Here is a 15,835-nt window from a genome sequence, read left to right on the forward strand (position 1 = left end):
AGGCTCTGACTGCAGCGGCTCCGGTTACTGTGGAGGTGCAGGTTTGATCCCGGCCTAGTGCAGTGGGTTAAGGATCTGGCATTGTGGCAGGTGTGGCACAGGTCACAGCTGCAGCTCAGATTCACTCTTTGGTCTGGGAAATTCTATATGCTGCAGGTGTGGCAAAAAGAAAAAAAAAAGAAAAATTTAGAATAAGAGAAATGGATGGGAGAAAAAAATGGGAACGAACAAAACCAGAATAAATAAATAAGTCCTTGTGATGAGGGGTATGTACATTTTTGCTAATATTTAGCCTCATTATAAAAAAGTATTTCAGCAGCTCATTTTGGATATGGGGAAAGCAATTACTTTAGTTGTACTTATTTTCTGTTTATGCTTTTTATCTTCTCATCTCCATTATAGTCAGTTCTAACTCTTCTTCTGAAAGTGCAAATTTGTTCCAAAGTGATTGATACATGAGGGAACATCTGAGCATGACACAAATTTCATATTTACTTATGCACAGTTTCATTGATGAGAAATACTAGGTCAATTCAAAAAACTGTACCCAGCTCAGCAGAGCTGCACAGAAATACACAAAAAGCACACAGGCATACTCTTCAAACAGCTCTGGTTTGCTCTGCGTTAGGAGCCACGTGCATGCACACTAGCTGTTATAGAAAGATCACCTTCCGCTCCTTCTTAACAACTCCCACACCGCAGCTCTTTCACGCACACATCCACAAGCAAACTTCAGGTCTTGTTTAAGGTAAAGGGCCATCTTCATTGCAGTATTTATGTATCTCTTAAGCATTTAACGTATGTAAAACTGTGCTACCATTTTCATTAGGTTCCTGTTTTTCTTGTGTCACTGATGAAGTTCCTTTGTGTGGTGCTCCTAATTTCGTTGTTGCCATAACCCTGTGGTGGTTTCTACTGCACAATTTTGCATAGCACAGTGCTTTTAGGACCACATATCTTGCATGAAACAGAACTAAATATGCTTTCTTTAAAACCATTCTGTCTTTACAAAGAAAAGCCTTTGCCCACTTCCTGGACTTTTAAAATACTAGCTCTTTTGAGGTCCTGCTCAAATGTTTCTTCAGGAACTTCCCCCTCATTCTCTCAGTCTGAAATAACATCTTGTCTTTTCTCTACTGTACCTTGTGTCTCTGCTAGGTTTCATCCTTTCTTGTAGTTTATTAATGAGTGACCATATCAGCCTCCCCCACCTGGAGGACAGGCACTCACCTTGTTTGCGTTTGTCATTGCCTCTTCCAAAAATTGTATCTTGCTCTGAAGGGCATCTATCTGACCTCTTTTAGCTGTAATTTGCTTTTGCATCCCCATTGCCACTTTCATAGCTGTAAAAAAAAGAAGTAAATTGGGCCTTAGGTTTTAGTTTTTAAATTTTTAGGGGTGACTATAATTTGATGGAAAACATGAGAGGATGACAAGTAAGATTCCTCCAAGGCACTCGGACAGTTTCAAGGAAGCGTTCACACACACAGAAAAGGTCTTCAGATTTCACAATACTGGGATATAACAATTTTCAGCAAGTACTCAAAGATTTTGAGCTGAGAAATGAATGTATATATGATGATGTTTTGTGATTCCATGATGTAATTAATTTCATTGCCCTTTGTAATCTGCCACATCTCCAATGTAGTAACTAATACTGACCAAATCCATACTTGCACACATAGGAAATTATGCACAAAAATATATAGTCATACAATGAAAAATGTGTATAGAATTTTTACTAAAATAATTTTTCTAGAAACCCATATATAAAATATCACATAATGCAGATGACCTGACACTATATATAGAAAACCCTAAGGACTCAACCCAAAAACTATTCGAACTGATCAACAAATTCAGCAAAGTAGCAGGATTTAATAAGATTAACATTCAAAAATCAGTTGCATTTCTGTACACTAACAATGAAATATTACAAAAGGAATAAAACAATATAATACCTTTTAAAATTACACCCCCAAAAATCAAATACCTGGGAGTAAACATGACTAAGGAGGTGAAAGACTTATATGCTGAGATATATAAAACATTATTCAAGGAAATTAAAGTGGATGCAAAGAAACGGAAAGATATTCCAAGCTCCTGGGTTGGAAAAATTAATATTGTAAAAATGGCCATACTACCCAAAGCAATCTACAGATTCTATGCAATCCTTACCAAATTACCCATGACATTTTTCACAGAACTAGAACAAACAATCCAAAAATTTATATGAAACCACAAAAGACCCAGAATTTCCAAAGCAATCCTGAGGAACAAAACCAAGCAGGAGGCATAACTCTCCCAGACGTCAGGCAATATTACAGAGCCACAGTCATCAAGACAGTGTGGTACTGGTACCAAAACAGACAGACAGACCAGTGGAACAGAATAGAGAACCCAAAAATAAACCCAGACACCTATGGTCAATTAATTTTTTTTTTTTTGTCTTTTTGCCATTTCTTGGGCCGCTCCCACAGCATATGGAGGTTCCCAGGCTAGGGGTCCAACCAGAGCTGCAGCCGCCAGCCTACGCCAGAGCCACAGCAACACGGGATCCGAGCCGCACCTGCAACCCACACCACAGCTCATGGCAACACTGGATCATTAACCCACTGAGCAAGGCCAGGGATTGAACCCGCAACCTCATGGTTCCCAGTCGGATCCGTCAACCACTGTGCCACGACAGGAACTCCTATGGTCAATTAATTTTTGACACAGGAGGCAAGAATAAAAAAAATGGGAAAAAGACAGTCTTTTCAATAAGTGGTGCTGGGAAAACTGGACAGCCACATGTAAATCAATGAAACTGGAACACACTCTCACACCATGCACAAAAAGAAACTCAAAATGGCTTAAAGACTTAAATGTAAGATAAGATACCATCAAACTCCTAGAAAAGAACATAGGCCAAACATTCTCTGATATCAACCTTACAAATGTTTTCTTAGGTCAGTCTTCCAAAGCAACAGAAATAAAAGCAAAAATAAACCAATGGGACCTAATCAAACTGACAAGCTTTTGCACAGCAAAGGAAACCATTAGAAACAAACAAACAAACAAACAAAACCAAAAAAAACCACACACATACACACACACCAAAAGGACAACTTACAGAATGGGAGAAAATAGTTTCAAATGATGCAACTGACAAGGGCTTAATCTCTAAAATATACAAACTTATATATAACTCAATAGCACAAAAGCCAACAACCCAGTTGAAAAATGGGCAAAAGACCTGAATAGACATTTCTCCAAAGAAGATATACAGATGGCCAACAAACACTTGAAACAATGCTCAACATAACTAATTATTAGAGAAATGCAAATCAAAACTACTATGAAGCATCACCTCACACCAGTCAGAATGGCCATCATTCATAAGTCCACAAATAACAAGTGCTGGAGGGGGTGTGGAGAAAAGGGAACCCTCCTGCACTGCTGGTGGGAATGTAAATTGGTACAACCACTATGGAAAACAGTATGGAGGTACCTTAGAAAACTATATATAGAACTATCATATGACCCAGCAATCCCACTCTTGGGCATATACCCAGACAAAACTTTCCTTGAAAAAGACACAAGCACTCGCACGTTCACTGCAGCACTGTTCACAGTAGCCAAGACATGGAAACAACCTAAATGTCCATCGACAGATGATTGGATTAAGAAGATGTATGTATACACAATGGAATACTACTCAGTCATAAAAAATAACAAAATAATGCCATTTGCAGCAACACGGATGGAATTAGAGACTCTCATATTAAGTGAAGTGAGTCAGAAAGAGAAAGACAAATACTATATGATATCATTTATATCTGGAATCTAATATATGGCACAAATGAACCTTTCCACAGAAAATTATGGACATGGAGAACAGACCTGGGGTTGCCAAGGGGGAGGTGGAGGGAGTAGGAGGGACTAGGAATTTGGGGTTAATAGATACAAACTATTGCCTTTGGAATGGATAAGCAATGGGATCCTGCTGTATAGCACTGGGAACTATAGTCACTTGTGATGGAGCATGATAATGCGAGAAAAAAGAATGTATACATGTATGTGTGACTGGGTGCAGTAGAAAATTGACAGAACACTGTAAATTAGTTATAATGGAAAAAATAAAAATCATTTTAAAAATAAATAAATAAGTAAATAAATAAATAAAAGACCGTATAAGACATCTATTATTAGTGATTGTTTTTAAAGATACCAGTGATATCACAAGCCATTCAATTTCCATTCTCATGGTTATTGTCATGTGCTAGGAATTCACTACTGTTTCAATAGTCAAAATGGCAATGTAAGCATATATGTGATTATTTTACTGAAACTGGTGACAGGATGAGAATGTTCTAGACAGTGAGTAGGCACTGAATACTTAGGGCATGGCAGGCCACTGAAAAGATAAAGCTCATCCTTGCTTGGAAATTCAGAGACCCTATGTTGTTTATCATAGTCAGCAGAGAAAAGAGGTTTGAAAACACCACTAAGAAAAAGAAAATGTGTCATTCTTTAAAACCAAACTATCAGAGATTGAAAGATCTAACTTCTTGCTAACAAGATATAGTTCCTACAGCTAAACTGTCAAAAACAGAGTTAATATAGATAAAATACACCGATCTATTAACAGATTAAAAGTCTTACTCACCACTCAAGAATTCTGCTCTGATTAAGTGGATCATGTTTGGCCCAAAGGTAATTTTCTTAATAATTTTGAAAAAATTTTAGATGATTTTAATCAATGAATACACATTCGAAAGCAAATATAGGATTGCCTAGTTAATTTAACAACTTCTGTGACTGGGGCAGTTGTGGAGTAACCTGGAGAGCAGAACAAGGATCTCTGCCTGGTGGAGGGGGAAGAGGGAACAGACCCCAAATGGGTCTGAGGGCCCTCTCCAAGCCCCACTGTTCTCTTAGTGTTAACCAGCAAGAAAGAGCTCAACCTCTAGAATTGCACAAAATACGGATGCTTCAAGAATCTGTGTGCCACCTTTGTGCAGGGGCCATGATTATCTTTTCAGTATCATGCCAATTCTGGTACACATGCTGCTGCAGTGAGCACTCTTTTGACATTGAAAAATATTGAGAGATAGAAAAATGCAGACTTTAGTTAAGTATTTATTCTCACAGTCAGCTAATATAGCCATACCAACAATGATATGAATAATATGAAACAGCAACTTCCTTCTTCCAAATAACTATGGGCAGCAAGCTGGGAACAGAGTGGTGAGAAGGGACTCTTCCCTGAGCAGTTCATTTCCCGGGACTCCCTCCCATTTTTATCTCAGAGAAGGAATCAGGAACTGGTAAATAGCCACAGACACACAGTTTACGTAGATAATGAGCATGTGAAAAATAAGGGGATGAATGAAAATGATTAGTAACCAGTACTTGTATCACCATTTCCTTAAAAACAATTAATTGGCATTGAGGTCTGTTAGAAATTATTAAAATAGCTACAGAAAAGGAAAGATGCAGATATTTCAGAAGTAAAGTAAGCAAATGGCAATTTCTCTCAGGAAAAAAAAAAAAAGAGAACTACTGTTATATAATACTGACTGTTGTATGTCTCTCACATTATGTGCACTGGGAGGAGGTGAAAGGCAGTGTTCGTTCCGGGTTTTATTAAATCTAGAACAAGAGAATTAAAAATAAAAGGAAAAAAATCTACTAAAGCATACCATGACCATCAGATCCTTCCATGGACTTTAATGTATTTCTTGTTTGTTCTAGCTCAGACTGTGCAGATTTTAATTGCATTTTCAGCTTATTTGTCGTAGTTTCCATTTCTTCACTTTTGTTTCGAAAATTCCTTTTTAAGACTTCATAGTCCTCTGTACAACGTGATAACAGACAGTTACTCCTTTCTATCCCATTGTTACACAATATATTTTATTTGTAATTCATGATCACAGGACTCTATTTGCTACATCATCATTTGTTACAGAACTCACATGTATGTATGTATTTCTGGGGATATGACTCTTAAATCTGCTTGGGTGGGTCCTCCTCTTTATTACTTATTAGTCACTGCTTTTTCCCAGCCAGTGTAATTGGCTCTTATGGATTTCATCTTAAACCTTCCTGGATAATCACATCCACCTCAACAGGTTTAATCATCCTCAGCAGGAAGATGAGTCTCCATAACACTCCAAGTAACTTGAGACTGCTATGTGTCTTACCTGATTTTTTATCTCCACTAACTATCAAAACACCTGACATTCACCATTCACATACAAGAATACACATATCGGAGTTCCCGTCACGGCTCACTGTTTAACGAACCCGACTAGCATCCATGAGGACAAGGGTTCAATCCCTGGCCTCGCTCAGTGGGTTAAGGACCCTGTGTTGCCGTGAGCTGTGGTGTAGGTCAAAGAGGCGGCTCGGATTTGGCATTGCTGTGGCTGTGGTGTAGGCTGGCGGCTACAGCTCCAAATTCAACCTCTAGACTGGGAACCTCCATATGTCATGGGTTCGGCCCTTAAAAGACAAAAGACACACACTTACTCAACTAGCTACTTATTTACATTTAGATGTTGATATATGATAGGCTTACATATAAAGGGAACAAAGAGAGCCAAGACCTCTGTGCTGAGCTCTAACTGCCTATCCAGACACTTCACATGCACGTCCAGGGGCCCCCAGACCAACCGTCTCACACGGACATCTCGCCCTCCCGCCCTCAAGCCTTCCTGTCCTGCTTTTCAGCTCTCAGGTGTTCTATTCTCCCAACACTGCAAATTTAAAGCCTGGAACACACACAACCCCTCTATTCATCAAGTACTGCTGATTCAACCTTCAAAAACATTCTTAATTCTTCCCTCTCTTCTCATTCACTGCCACTGCCTAGTTCAAATTCTCACCAGCTTCCCCTGGGACCACTGCAAAATCTTCCTTAAGTGGCTGGCCTCATCCCTTTAGGCTGGCCTCTTTTCACCTGCTAACACTGTCCTTCTAAAATGTAAATTTGGTGACATCAATCTCACAATACCTTTTGCTGGCTCCACATTGTCCAGCTCTGCCTCGCACTCTGCCTCATTTCTCAGTGCTCACAAGTACTCCTGAGGTCACATCATATTATTTGTGCCTTCGTGCTCTGCACACCATGTTCTCCCCACCTGGATTGCCCTTCTACCTCTTTTTCACCTGCTAAATTCCTTTTCCTCATCAAACCTGGTACAGATGTCACCTCCCATGGGAGGCTGATACTCCATCCTCTCCCACGTCTGCATACAGCACTCGTCCACTGTCCCACCCACTGTACTGTTTCCCCAGCTCTGACTCCCAACCAGTCAGGAGGCTCACTGTTTCTAGGGCCTGTCTTGGCCTGTGGCATAGTATGTGCTCAGGAATCAATGATGGGGTGGTGTGTGTGTGTATGTGTGTGGCATACTCCTGGTGAACTCGGAGAGTTTCATTTTAAAATTTAAGGTCTTGGATTCCTCCATTTCAAGAAGTTTTCATAAGCCTGTTGACAGGTGCTGCTTCATTATTAACCCTAAACAAGCTACCTGACTCAAAGGACTCAAGGTTTCCGCTTCCCTCGCCCTTCTCATGGACCTTGAAGGCTGACTAAAGCCAGTGGTGAGTGAGCCCAAGCCAAGGAGCAGTATCAGCATGTCACATGATGAACCGTCCCCACCCAGGCAGCATCATTATCCACGTCTGAAATGTGGGATTAGGAGCCATTCTGCTGTGATGGTTCTACCATCCGCAGTGAACTCCACTCATAGCACTCCGATGTTTCAGCAGAATTTGAACTGGAGCAACATACCTGTAAGACTGTTTAACTCATTCCTACTGGTTTTCACCTCACTTAATAAATGATCTCTCTCTTGTTTGATGTCCTTCACTGCACGGAGCCGCTCAGAACCTGCATTCACCAGCTTCACCTTTTCCAGCTCCAGGTCACTCACTCTGGCCTCAAGCTCCCGTATCTTTGCATCTTTTTTATCTTTCAAAATCTAAATATAGGGATAAATACAAAGGATGGAGTAAGAAAAACACGTAGCCTTAAATGCAGTACCAGCTAATGCAGTTTAAATACACAGGCCAAGGCTATATTTGAAATGTAACACATGACAAGCTTTTGGCTGTTTCAGAAAGGACTGGTGGAGCGCTGTGGGCTTGTCTCACTCTCACCTGTGATGGGCTTGGGTGGGAAAGGCCCTAAATATGGCCCTGATTCCTGCTCATCAAGCCACTCCTGCTGTCACCCTAGATCCAGCTGGTGTCATGGGGTGTGGGAAGGGGTGTGGGAAGGGACAGGCTGTGCTGGGCATATGCTACTCCTGTCCTCTCGGCAGGGGGAGAGAGGGGAAAGGCAGCTCATGCACCTGGCAGCTCATGCACGTGGATGGGGTATTAAAGCTCAAGTGTTTAACTCACAGCCTTTGCATCTGTGTGAGGCTCTTCGCACCTAGGCTGACCTTTGCCTGAAGCTGCTCCGTATCTGGGAAGTGAAAATTAGTTTCTACCCTCTCCAATCTGTTTTTGCATTCTTTATCCAAACTTCCTCAGATCAACCTACCCCCAATGCTGCCTTTTTCGTGCCACCTCCTCCTCTCTACCCCAAACCTGTCATGGCTCCCACACCATCTCCAGGATAAAATACAAACTGAGCCTTCCCAAGCTAGGAATGCCTTCTTTCCTCCTCTTTGCCTAGTTTTACCCATTTCAAGTCCCCACTTCTCTATGAAGTCTTCACAGGCCACTCTAGTCACAGGAACCCTTACTACTCTGGGGCGTGCTCTCCAGACCAGCATCAGATGGAGACTTGTTCAGAAACACTAACTCTCAGGCCCCATCCCAGACCAACTGAATCGGAAACCCTGGGGCTGGGGCCCCGCAGTCTGTGTTTTAACAAGCCCTCCAGCTGATTCTGGTTCTCAGTCCAAGTGATTGAGACCCACTACACTATAATATTTACTCATACACTGCCTAGGGTCAGATCCCAAGGTAGTGGTGCTCTCAGGCAGAGCTACGGTCTGTTTCCTCTTCTGCAAAATGTACCCACCTCATCAGGTTTTCGTGAAAGTCAAATTATTTAATTTCTGGAATATAAAACTCAAAAGAGTCTTGCATTTGTTTATACTCTTAACAATACCAGAAATCCATCTCTTTTAACAAGAACGTTGAATAATCGCTTTTATCCTCTAACATGTTCTACAAACCTATTCTAAAGTTTCTACGGTAAGGACTGGCCACCAAGAAGCCTTTTAAAGGCTTTTAAAGTCTCTTTCATGGTGACTTTGGCTATTTAAAAAATTATGATATAATCAAGTAAAACTTAAGCACTAGAAAATTCCAGTTCTTTAGGCAATGAACTTGTATGTCTCCATAGGATAGGTAATAATCCATCGGCCTGATTTTTAGAAGGAGCAAACACGACCATCCAAAGTTTATTCAAGATATGTGGTTCTCAGAGGCAGGGAAAGGAGAGGGAGGGGGAATTGGCTGAAGGTAGTCAAAAGGTACAAAGTTCCAGTTACAGGCTAAATCATTACTAGTGATGGAATGTACCACGTGATGACTACAGTCACTACTGCTGTATGCTGACAGAGTAGATCCTCGAAGTTCTCATCTTAAGGGAAAAAACATTGTTTTATTTATTTTTTGTACCTATGTAAGATGATGGATGTTAACTTAGTGGTAATCATGGCATAATATATGTAAGTCAAGCAATTACACTGTACACCTTAAACTTACACAGTGCTGTATGTCAATTTTATCTCAATAAAACTGAAAGAAAAAATGGTATATGATTTGTCTCCTACTAGTTACTAGAGAAGATACAGGTGATATAAAGCTTAGGAAATCAAATTTTTAAAAGTTAGTTCAATAATTTAAAATTTTGAGAAATATTTACTGAGCACCTGCTGGGTGCAAGGCACAAGGTCATGGGGCAGGAGTGCAAAGATGAATAAGATGTGTACCTGCTTGAAGAAGTCTGCAGTCTTACAGGGAAGAGGAGGCACTGGCATTCACATAAGAACACACATACCCCCACACCCACACACACGCTGTGATACAGAACGGGAACCAGGTTAGAACAGGTACAAATAAAGTGTGATAAAGTGCGGGTGGAGAACAGAACTGATATTTTCTAAACATCTTCTACAGGCCAGGAACCAGGCTAAGTCCTCGGTATATATTTTCTCATTTAAGCCTCAAGTAACCCAATAAGGTTTTGAGATGTTTTTTTGTTTTGGTGTTTGGTTTGGTTTTGGTTTACAGACCTTGAAGCCACCATTCAGCAAACGGTCCAGTGTTTTACAATTACTGAGTGGTAAGAGATGGGGTTGAAATTTAGGTCTGCCTGAAAAGGGAGAAAACACTTTTTCAAACTGTGGGTCAGGAAAGGCTTCAAGAAGAAGCTGGGCTTTCTGATTTTTCTCTTCCGAATCATCAGTTCTAAACCATTTGGGAGCCACGCCTTTTGGAATCTAATCAAAAGATGGATCCTTTCTTACAAACACACACACATGCGCACTGACATAAACATTTTCCAACCATTTCCGAGGGTCCACAGTCATCCTTGCAGGAGCCCTGTCCAGTAAATCAGGTCGTCCTTGCTCCTAGGAACACAGCTATTTCCGAAGCTAGACCGCCGAGGGAGCCCACAGACCTTCAGCTCCTGCAGCTCCAGCCTCCGGTCGCCGACCTCCTTCTCCAGCCGGGCCTTCTCCACCTGCATGGCGCCAGCCGTCCGGCCGTGCTGGCCCACCAGCTGGGTCATGTTCTCAATCTGCTGCCGCAGGATCTCGATGACTTTGTCCTTCTCTGCCATCTGCAGCTTGAGGGCCTCGCACTCGGTCTGCACGTCTCGGAGGTGATCCCCCTCATTCTTCAGGTGCTGCAGCTCCTGCAGCTTCAGGTCCACCCGGGAGCGCAGCTTCAGGATCTCCGAGTTGGTGGCCTCGATGGCCCTCTCTTTTTCCTGCAGGGAAGCTGTCAGGTCAGACACGGTCCTCTCGGAACTCTCCAGGGTCATCTTCTTGGCTGTCAACTCTTCCACTACTTTGCGGAGCATCTCTTTGGTGGATTCCAGTTGGGCCGTCAAGGAGGACACTTTCTCTAGACTTTCATTCTTTCCCTGAATTGCTGCCATCTGATTGTTAAAGAAGAGAGAATTTCGTGGATTTGGGCAGACAGATCTGAGACAGAACAAGTTAGCTCAAGAACATGCAATCATGAATCTGATAGGACCTCAAATTGTTTTGCTGGCAGAGCTTCATACATACCAGAGATTGATATCTGCTAATTAGACCAAGGTGGAGAGGCCTTAATTAAATAATAATGTTTCTCCGGAGTGGCTTTCTGGGAGGGGGAGGAGCTTGGCAAGTTTCCCCTGGGGCTGTTTTCTCTATCAATTTAAGCCAGGATGACACTGGCAACAGGGGAAGCGTGGCAGGGTTGAAGATAACTGCCCTATTTCTTTCCAACCAGCCCATTAATTCTGCTTCTGAGGGAAAAATGACTTTTATCCAACGTACTTTCATATTCTCTGGTCGTTGTTTGGAAAAGAGTAAGATTTTAACATCCAATTTCTTCTTTCATCTTTCTTCCCGTCCTGGTTGCACCAGAGAATAGGAAAGTGATTCCGCCTGGTCTAAACCAAGACTGGCCCTTTGGTTTGATTTCTCATCCTGGGAAGCTTATTTTTTTTGTGGGATGCTTTTTTTTTTCTTTTCTTTTTAGGGCCACACCCTTGGCATATGTAAATTTCCAGACTAGGGGTGGAATCAGAGCTGTAGCTGCTGGCCTACACCACAGCTACAGTGACACCAGATCTGAGATGCATCTGTGACCTATACCACAGCTCAAGGCAATACCAGATCCTTAACCCACTGATCTGGGCCAGGGCGGCATCCTCATGGATACTAGTCGGGTTCTTAACCCACTGAGCCACAATGGGAACTCCCTGTGGGATGCTTTTATGTCTGTATGGCGACTACCGGCACTGGAACCATGTTCTTGCAGGACTGAGGCTACACTGCTGTTAGCAGAGCCCTCCACGGGGTTCACTACCAGTGCCCTGAAAAGGAGGGCACCCCACCTGCATATATATCAGTCCTAACAGGCCTGGGGGGAGTGGAGGGGAAAGCCTCTTTCATAGGAAAAACAAAAACAAAAAAACCTCTGTCAGAAACTTCCATCACTCTGTTCCTCAGCTCTCCCTATGGTTTGATGCTTTTCTGAAACAAGCAATCATTAGGTGACCCATTTCTAGGTTGAGAACAAATAGGCAATTGGACGGGAGCTTCGTTACTCAATGATGGACAAAAGCGAGATAAAGCGTAGTGGTTTACATTCAGCAAATGGTCAGAAATACAGAAATCAACAGCAGGTTCTGAGCTCGCTCAGAGAACCCCCACAGCTCTGCTCTGGGAGAGGCCGCCCCCTGCCTGACCTGCCGCTCCATCTGGCCCTGGCACTCGCTCTTCATGGCCTTGAGAAGGGCCTCCAGGCGCTGCACCTCCATGTTCCTGTCGTCCAGCTCCCGCCGCAGGTGGTCAATGGTGATGCTGTTGCCTGTGTCCCGGTCCCACAGACGCTTGTTCTGCTCCTTCTCCAGACTCAGCTCCTTCTCTCGCTTATGCAGATCAGCCTACAAGAAGTGAGGCAAGCTCTCTTTATCCTTGGTATTCAATAATGAAAATAAAACTCCTCTCTTCCTTGCATCATCTTTGGAGTTTTTACGTAATTTGAGAAGCCTTTGATTTTTGGAATCTGACTCCTTTATAAAGGTATGGTTAGGAACAATGACTTCCTAGAAAAATAACAGCTTACTTGTAATTTCTAGCTTTACAAGTAAATTTCAATGGACCAGACCCTGAAACTATATAATGAAAAGGAAACTACAAATCATCCTTTTTTTTTTTTTTTTTTAGTTTTAAATTTTCTAACGAAGGTATTATGCATCACATCAGGTGCGCTCCTGTGTTAAGGAAACGCTCAAAAGCTTAAAGGAATAGTAACAATAAGCTGGACTTCTACTTCAGAAAAGGCAGAAGAGAGTCAGGACTGGGCCTGGAGCAGCCATGGGGCTGTGGATAGAATGACCTCCCTCTTCAGTCACTCAAAAAGTACACTGTGAGTGTTCACTGCTGGCAAAAACTCCTTAGTCAGAGAAAGACAAACAAAGGCACAGAGGTCTTCAGAAGGCTTCTCACTCCAAGAGAAAGATAACACACAGACACAAATAACTGGAGGTGGCTTTTCATTAAAGAGACAGAGCTGACGAACAGCAGAGAGAAATTACTGAGAGCAAAACGCTTTAAGGTGGCATTTGAGTTGGACCTTGCGAACAGCTTGGAGATGCAGGAATTAGCAAAAAGAGACTAGAAGAGGGCACCCGTGGCTTGCCTGGAGCACTGGGTCTGTGGGGGGGAGAGGAAAGATTGGAGAGGTAAGGTGAAGCCGGGTCAGGAACAGTCTCGAAAGATAGGGAGTCAGACTTTATGGGAGAGTAATTTTTCAGTGGAAAAGAGAGATAATCAGAGCTATACTTTAGAAATTTGAATAGAGGCTGGGCTGAGTGGGGAGAAACTGGAGTGGGAATTGAGTGAGGAGTCACTGCCATGCTGCAGGTGGAATGAGGGGTCTGGATGAAGGGCAGTGGCAAGAATGAAAAGGCGGGGACAGCTCTGAGGATCTTTCAGACATTTAATCTCTGAAATTTTTCTTCCTTTCTTTTTTTTTTTTTTTTCTTTTTTTCTTTTTAGGGCCACACTCAAGGCATATGGAAGTTCCCCGGCTAAGGGTTGAATGTGAGCTACAGCTGCTGGCCTACACCACAGCCACAGCAACGCCAGATCAGAACCATGTCTGGGAACTACATCACAGCTCACAGCAACACCAGATCCTTAGCCTGCTGAGCAAGCCCAGGGATTGAACCTGTGTCCTCATGGGAACTCCCTGAGCCACGATGGGAACTCCCTCTCTGAACTTTTTAAGTGAGATGTGTGGACACTGGGGCACCTGTAATCAGAGGGAAAGAAGTGAAGGACTGTCCCAAGGTTTTAAGCTTGTCTCACAGCTGTAAACTCTCCCTTTTGCGCAGGCTCCTCAAGCCCCTTGTAGCCTACAGAGGGAGCTATAGCACAGCGAGCACTGTGCCCAGGGATGGGGTCTGGGGGGAGAGAGAAGCCTATTCTACAGTACCTCTAATAAATATTACACCAAGGGTACCGAACACTTCCTGGCCTAAATTTCTCATCTTATAATACCTCTAACAGAAGACAAAAGCTGGTTCACTACTAAGAGAATCCTATTTTTTTCTTTCTAAATTTTTTTTTACCTGAACTTGCATTTAAATTTTCTTTATACATAGTTTGTCTGTATTTTGGATGCAATTTGGCTTTAAAACAAAGTCAATACTACTTCAATTTAGCAGAACACAGTACCTAACTGAAAGACTATCAGCTTCACCTAATTTTTAAGCCATAACAGTTCTGCTTAGGAAAAAAGAGGTAAAGTGTAGAATATTATATTTTATATGCTAAACTGGAATCATGTCTAGATATTGTGTCATGTATATATGTACAGATATGTTTTAAGATTTGTTAATTTTATAAATGAAACTAATTTTATGAAATACTGTGGTAAAAAATCTTCCCAGAGTTTATCTCATTCATATCTTAGAGCATCATCTTACCAAGAGCTTTTGAAGTTGATCGTCCAGATTTCCAGATTCCTGACTAAACTGATCACGCTCTGTCCGTGCTTCTGTTAGCTCTGAGTTCGCAAGAACTAACTGCTTCTCCAGCTCTTCTATCTAAAAGGAAAGCACAAATCAGTCTATGTCAGTGAGTCATAGAAAATACCGTCTTTGGAAAACAAATGGTATTATGACGGGACAAGGGTATCATTGGGGGGGCAAAAATAAAATATTGTGATGTTTTGCAAAGTTTTCTAAACTTAAGATCTACATAGAACTTAGTCAGAGAAACTAAGATGAAATACTTGGTCCTGTTTGATTTGGCCACTGTCTGTAATGTGTTGCTCTCATTTTCACATTATTCAAGATTTATCTTCTGTGAGTATCTGTTTTATAATCTGGTAGCTAAAGATGCCTGATGTGGCATAAATAACATACTGCAGAGCCTACAGAAATGAACTATATTGTACTGAGAAGAGCTATTTTGTTTCAGCATTATCAGTTTCAGTAATAAAAGGCAATGAATAGAAAAGAATGAATGGCAAATTTACAGCTGTCATTATTATATAGTTACTCCATTTTGAAAGGGTGAGTTTATATATATGTATTATACATATATTAAATATATTAACATATTTAATACATATTATATATTACAATCCTCGTTTTCTTCCAACTATAAAATGGAATGAGACTACCAATTCTAAAGGACTGTCATGGGTGTAGTTTTCTCTTACAGACAGGGCAGCTGTGTGATCTGTGTGACCATGTATTTTCATGACACATGCCAGAAGGGCCATCACTGGTAACAGTGTTCCTACAGCTCTTAAACTGTAGGTGCAGGTAGGCTAAGAGGTTAAGATCTCAGTTAGTGGAGATTCTGGGCTTGGATTTAAGCACAGCTATACAACTGAAGAGCTTAGACACAAATATTAAAATGATGAAAAACTACTGATCCTTAGTGTTGTGCAGTGATGCCTGATCTTTAATGCGATACCTACAATATTTCATCATCTACTTTCTAGTAATAAGAAATCTGTCATGTCTCTATAAATGCTACATATTTCTTTTTAGGCATCTATTCAACAGGCTTCCAAATATACTACCAAGACTTACTGATTGATCTGGAGGATTAAACCTTCTTAGAGAACATATGAGCAAAGC

General features: G+C 41.7%; 1 protein-coding gene and 1 non-coding gene across 51 annotated transcripts in view; both read right to left on the reverse strand.

Annotated features, from left to right (window-relative positions):
* The window catches only part of CCDC158 (coiled-coil domain containing 158), a 99,537-nt gene that overhangs the window by 50,275 nt on the left and 33,427 nt on the right, over window positions 1-15,835 (reverse strand). For all 50 annotated transcript variants that reach the window (XM_084972569.1, XM_084972570.1, XM_084972561.1 and 47 more), the window contains 6 exons: window positions 14,669-14,788; window positions 12,422-12,619; window positions 10,637-11,119; window positions 7,784-7,973; window positions 5,688-5,840; window positions 1,231-1,343 (listed from right to left, as the gene is read on the reverse strand). In XM_084972569.1, coding sequence (XP_084828695.1) covers window positions 1,231-1,343; window positions 5,688-5,840; window positions 7,784-7,973; window positions 10,637-11,119; window positions 12,422-12,619; window positions 14,669-14,788 — 1,257 coding nt within the window. The remainder of the gene's footprint in view (window positions 1-1,230; window positions 1,344-5,687; window positions 5,841-7,783; window positions 7,974-10,636; window positions 11,120-12,421; window positions 12,620-14,668; window positions 14,789-15,835) is intronic.
* On the reverse strand, window positions 4,962-5,068 carry LOC146400876 (U6 spliceosomal RNA). Its single transcript, XR_014813930.1, has one exon. It is a non-coding gene; the product is annotated as a U6 spliceosomal RNA (small nuclear RNA).

The sequence above is a fragment of the Sus scrofa genome, chromosome 8, assembly GCF_054392235.1.
Source record: "Sus scrofa isolate SSC_HxYL_T2T_F1_AM1 chromosome 8, Sscrofa_HxYL_maternal_Yorkshire_Landrace_v2.0, whole genome shotgun sequence".
Taxonomy (NCBI): domain Eukaryota; kingdom Metazoa; phylum Chordata; class Mammalia; order Artiodactyla; family Suidae; genus Sus; species Sus scrofa.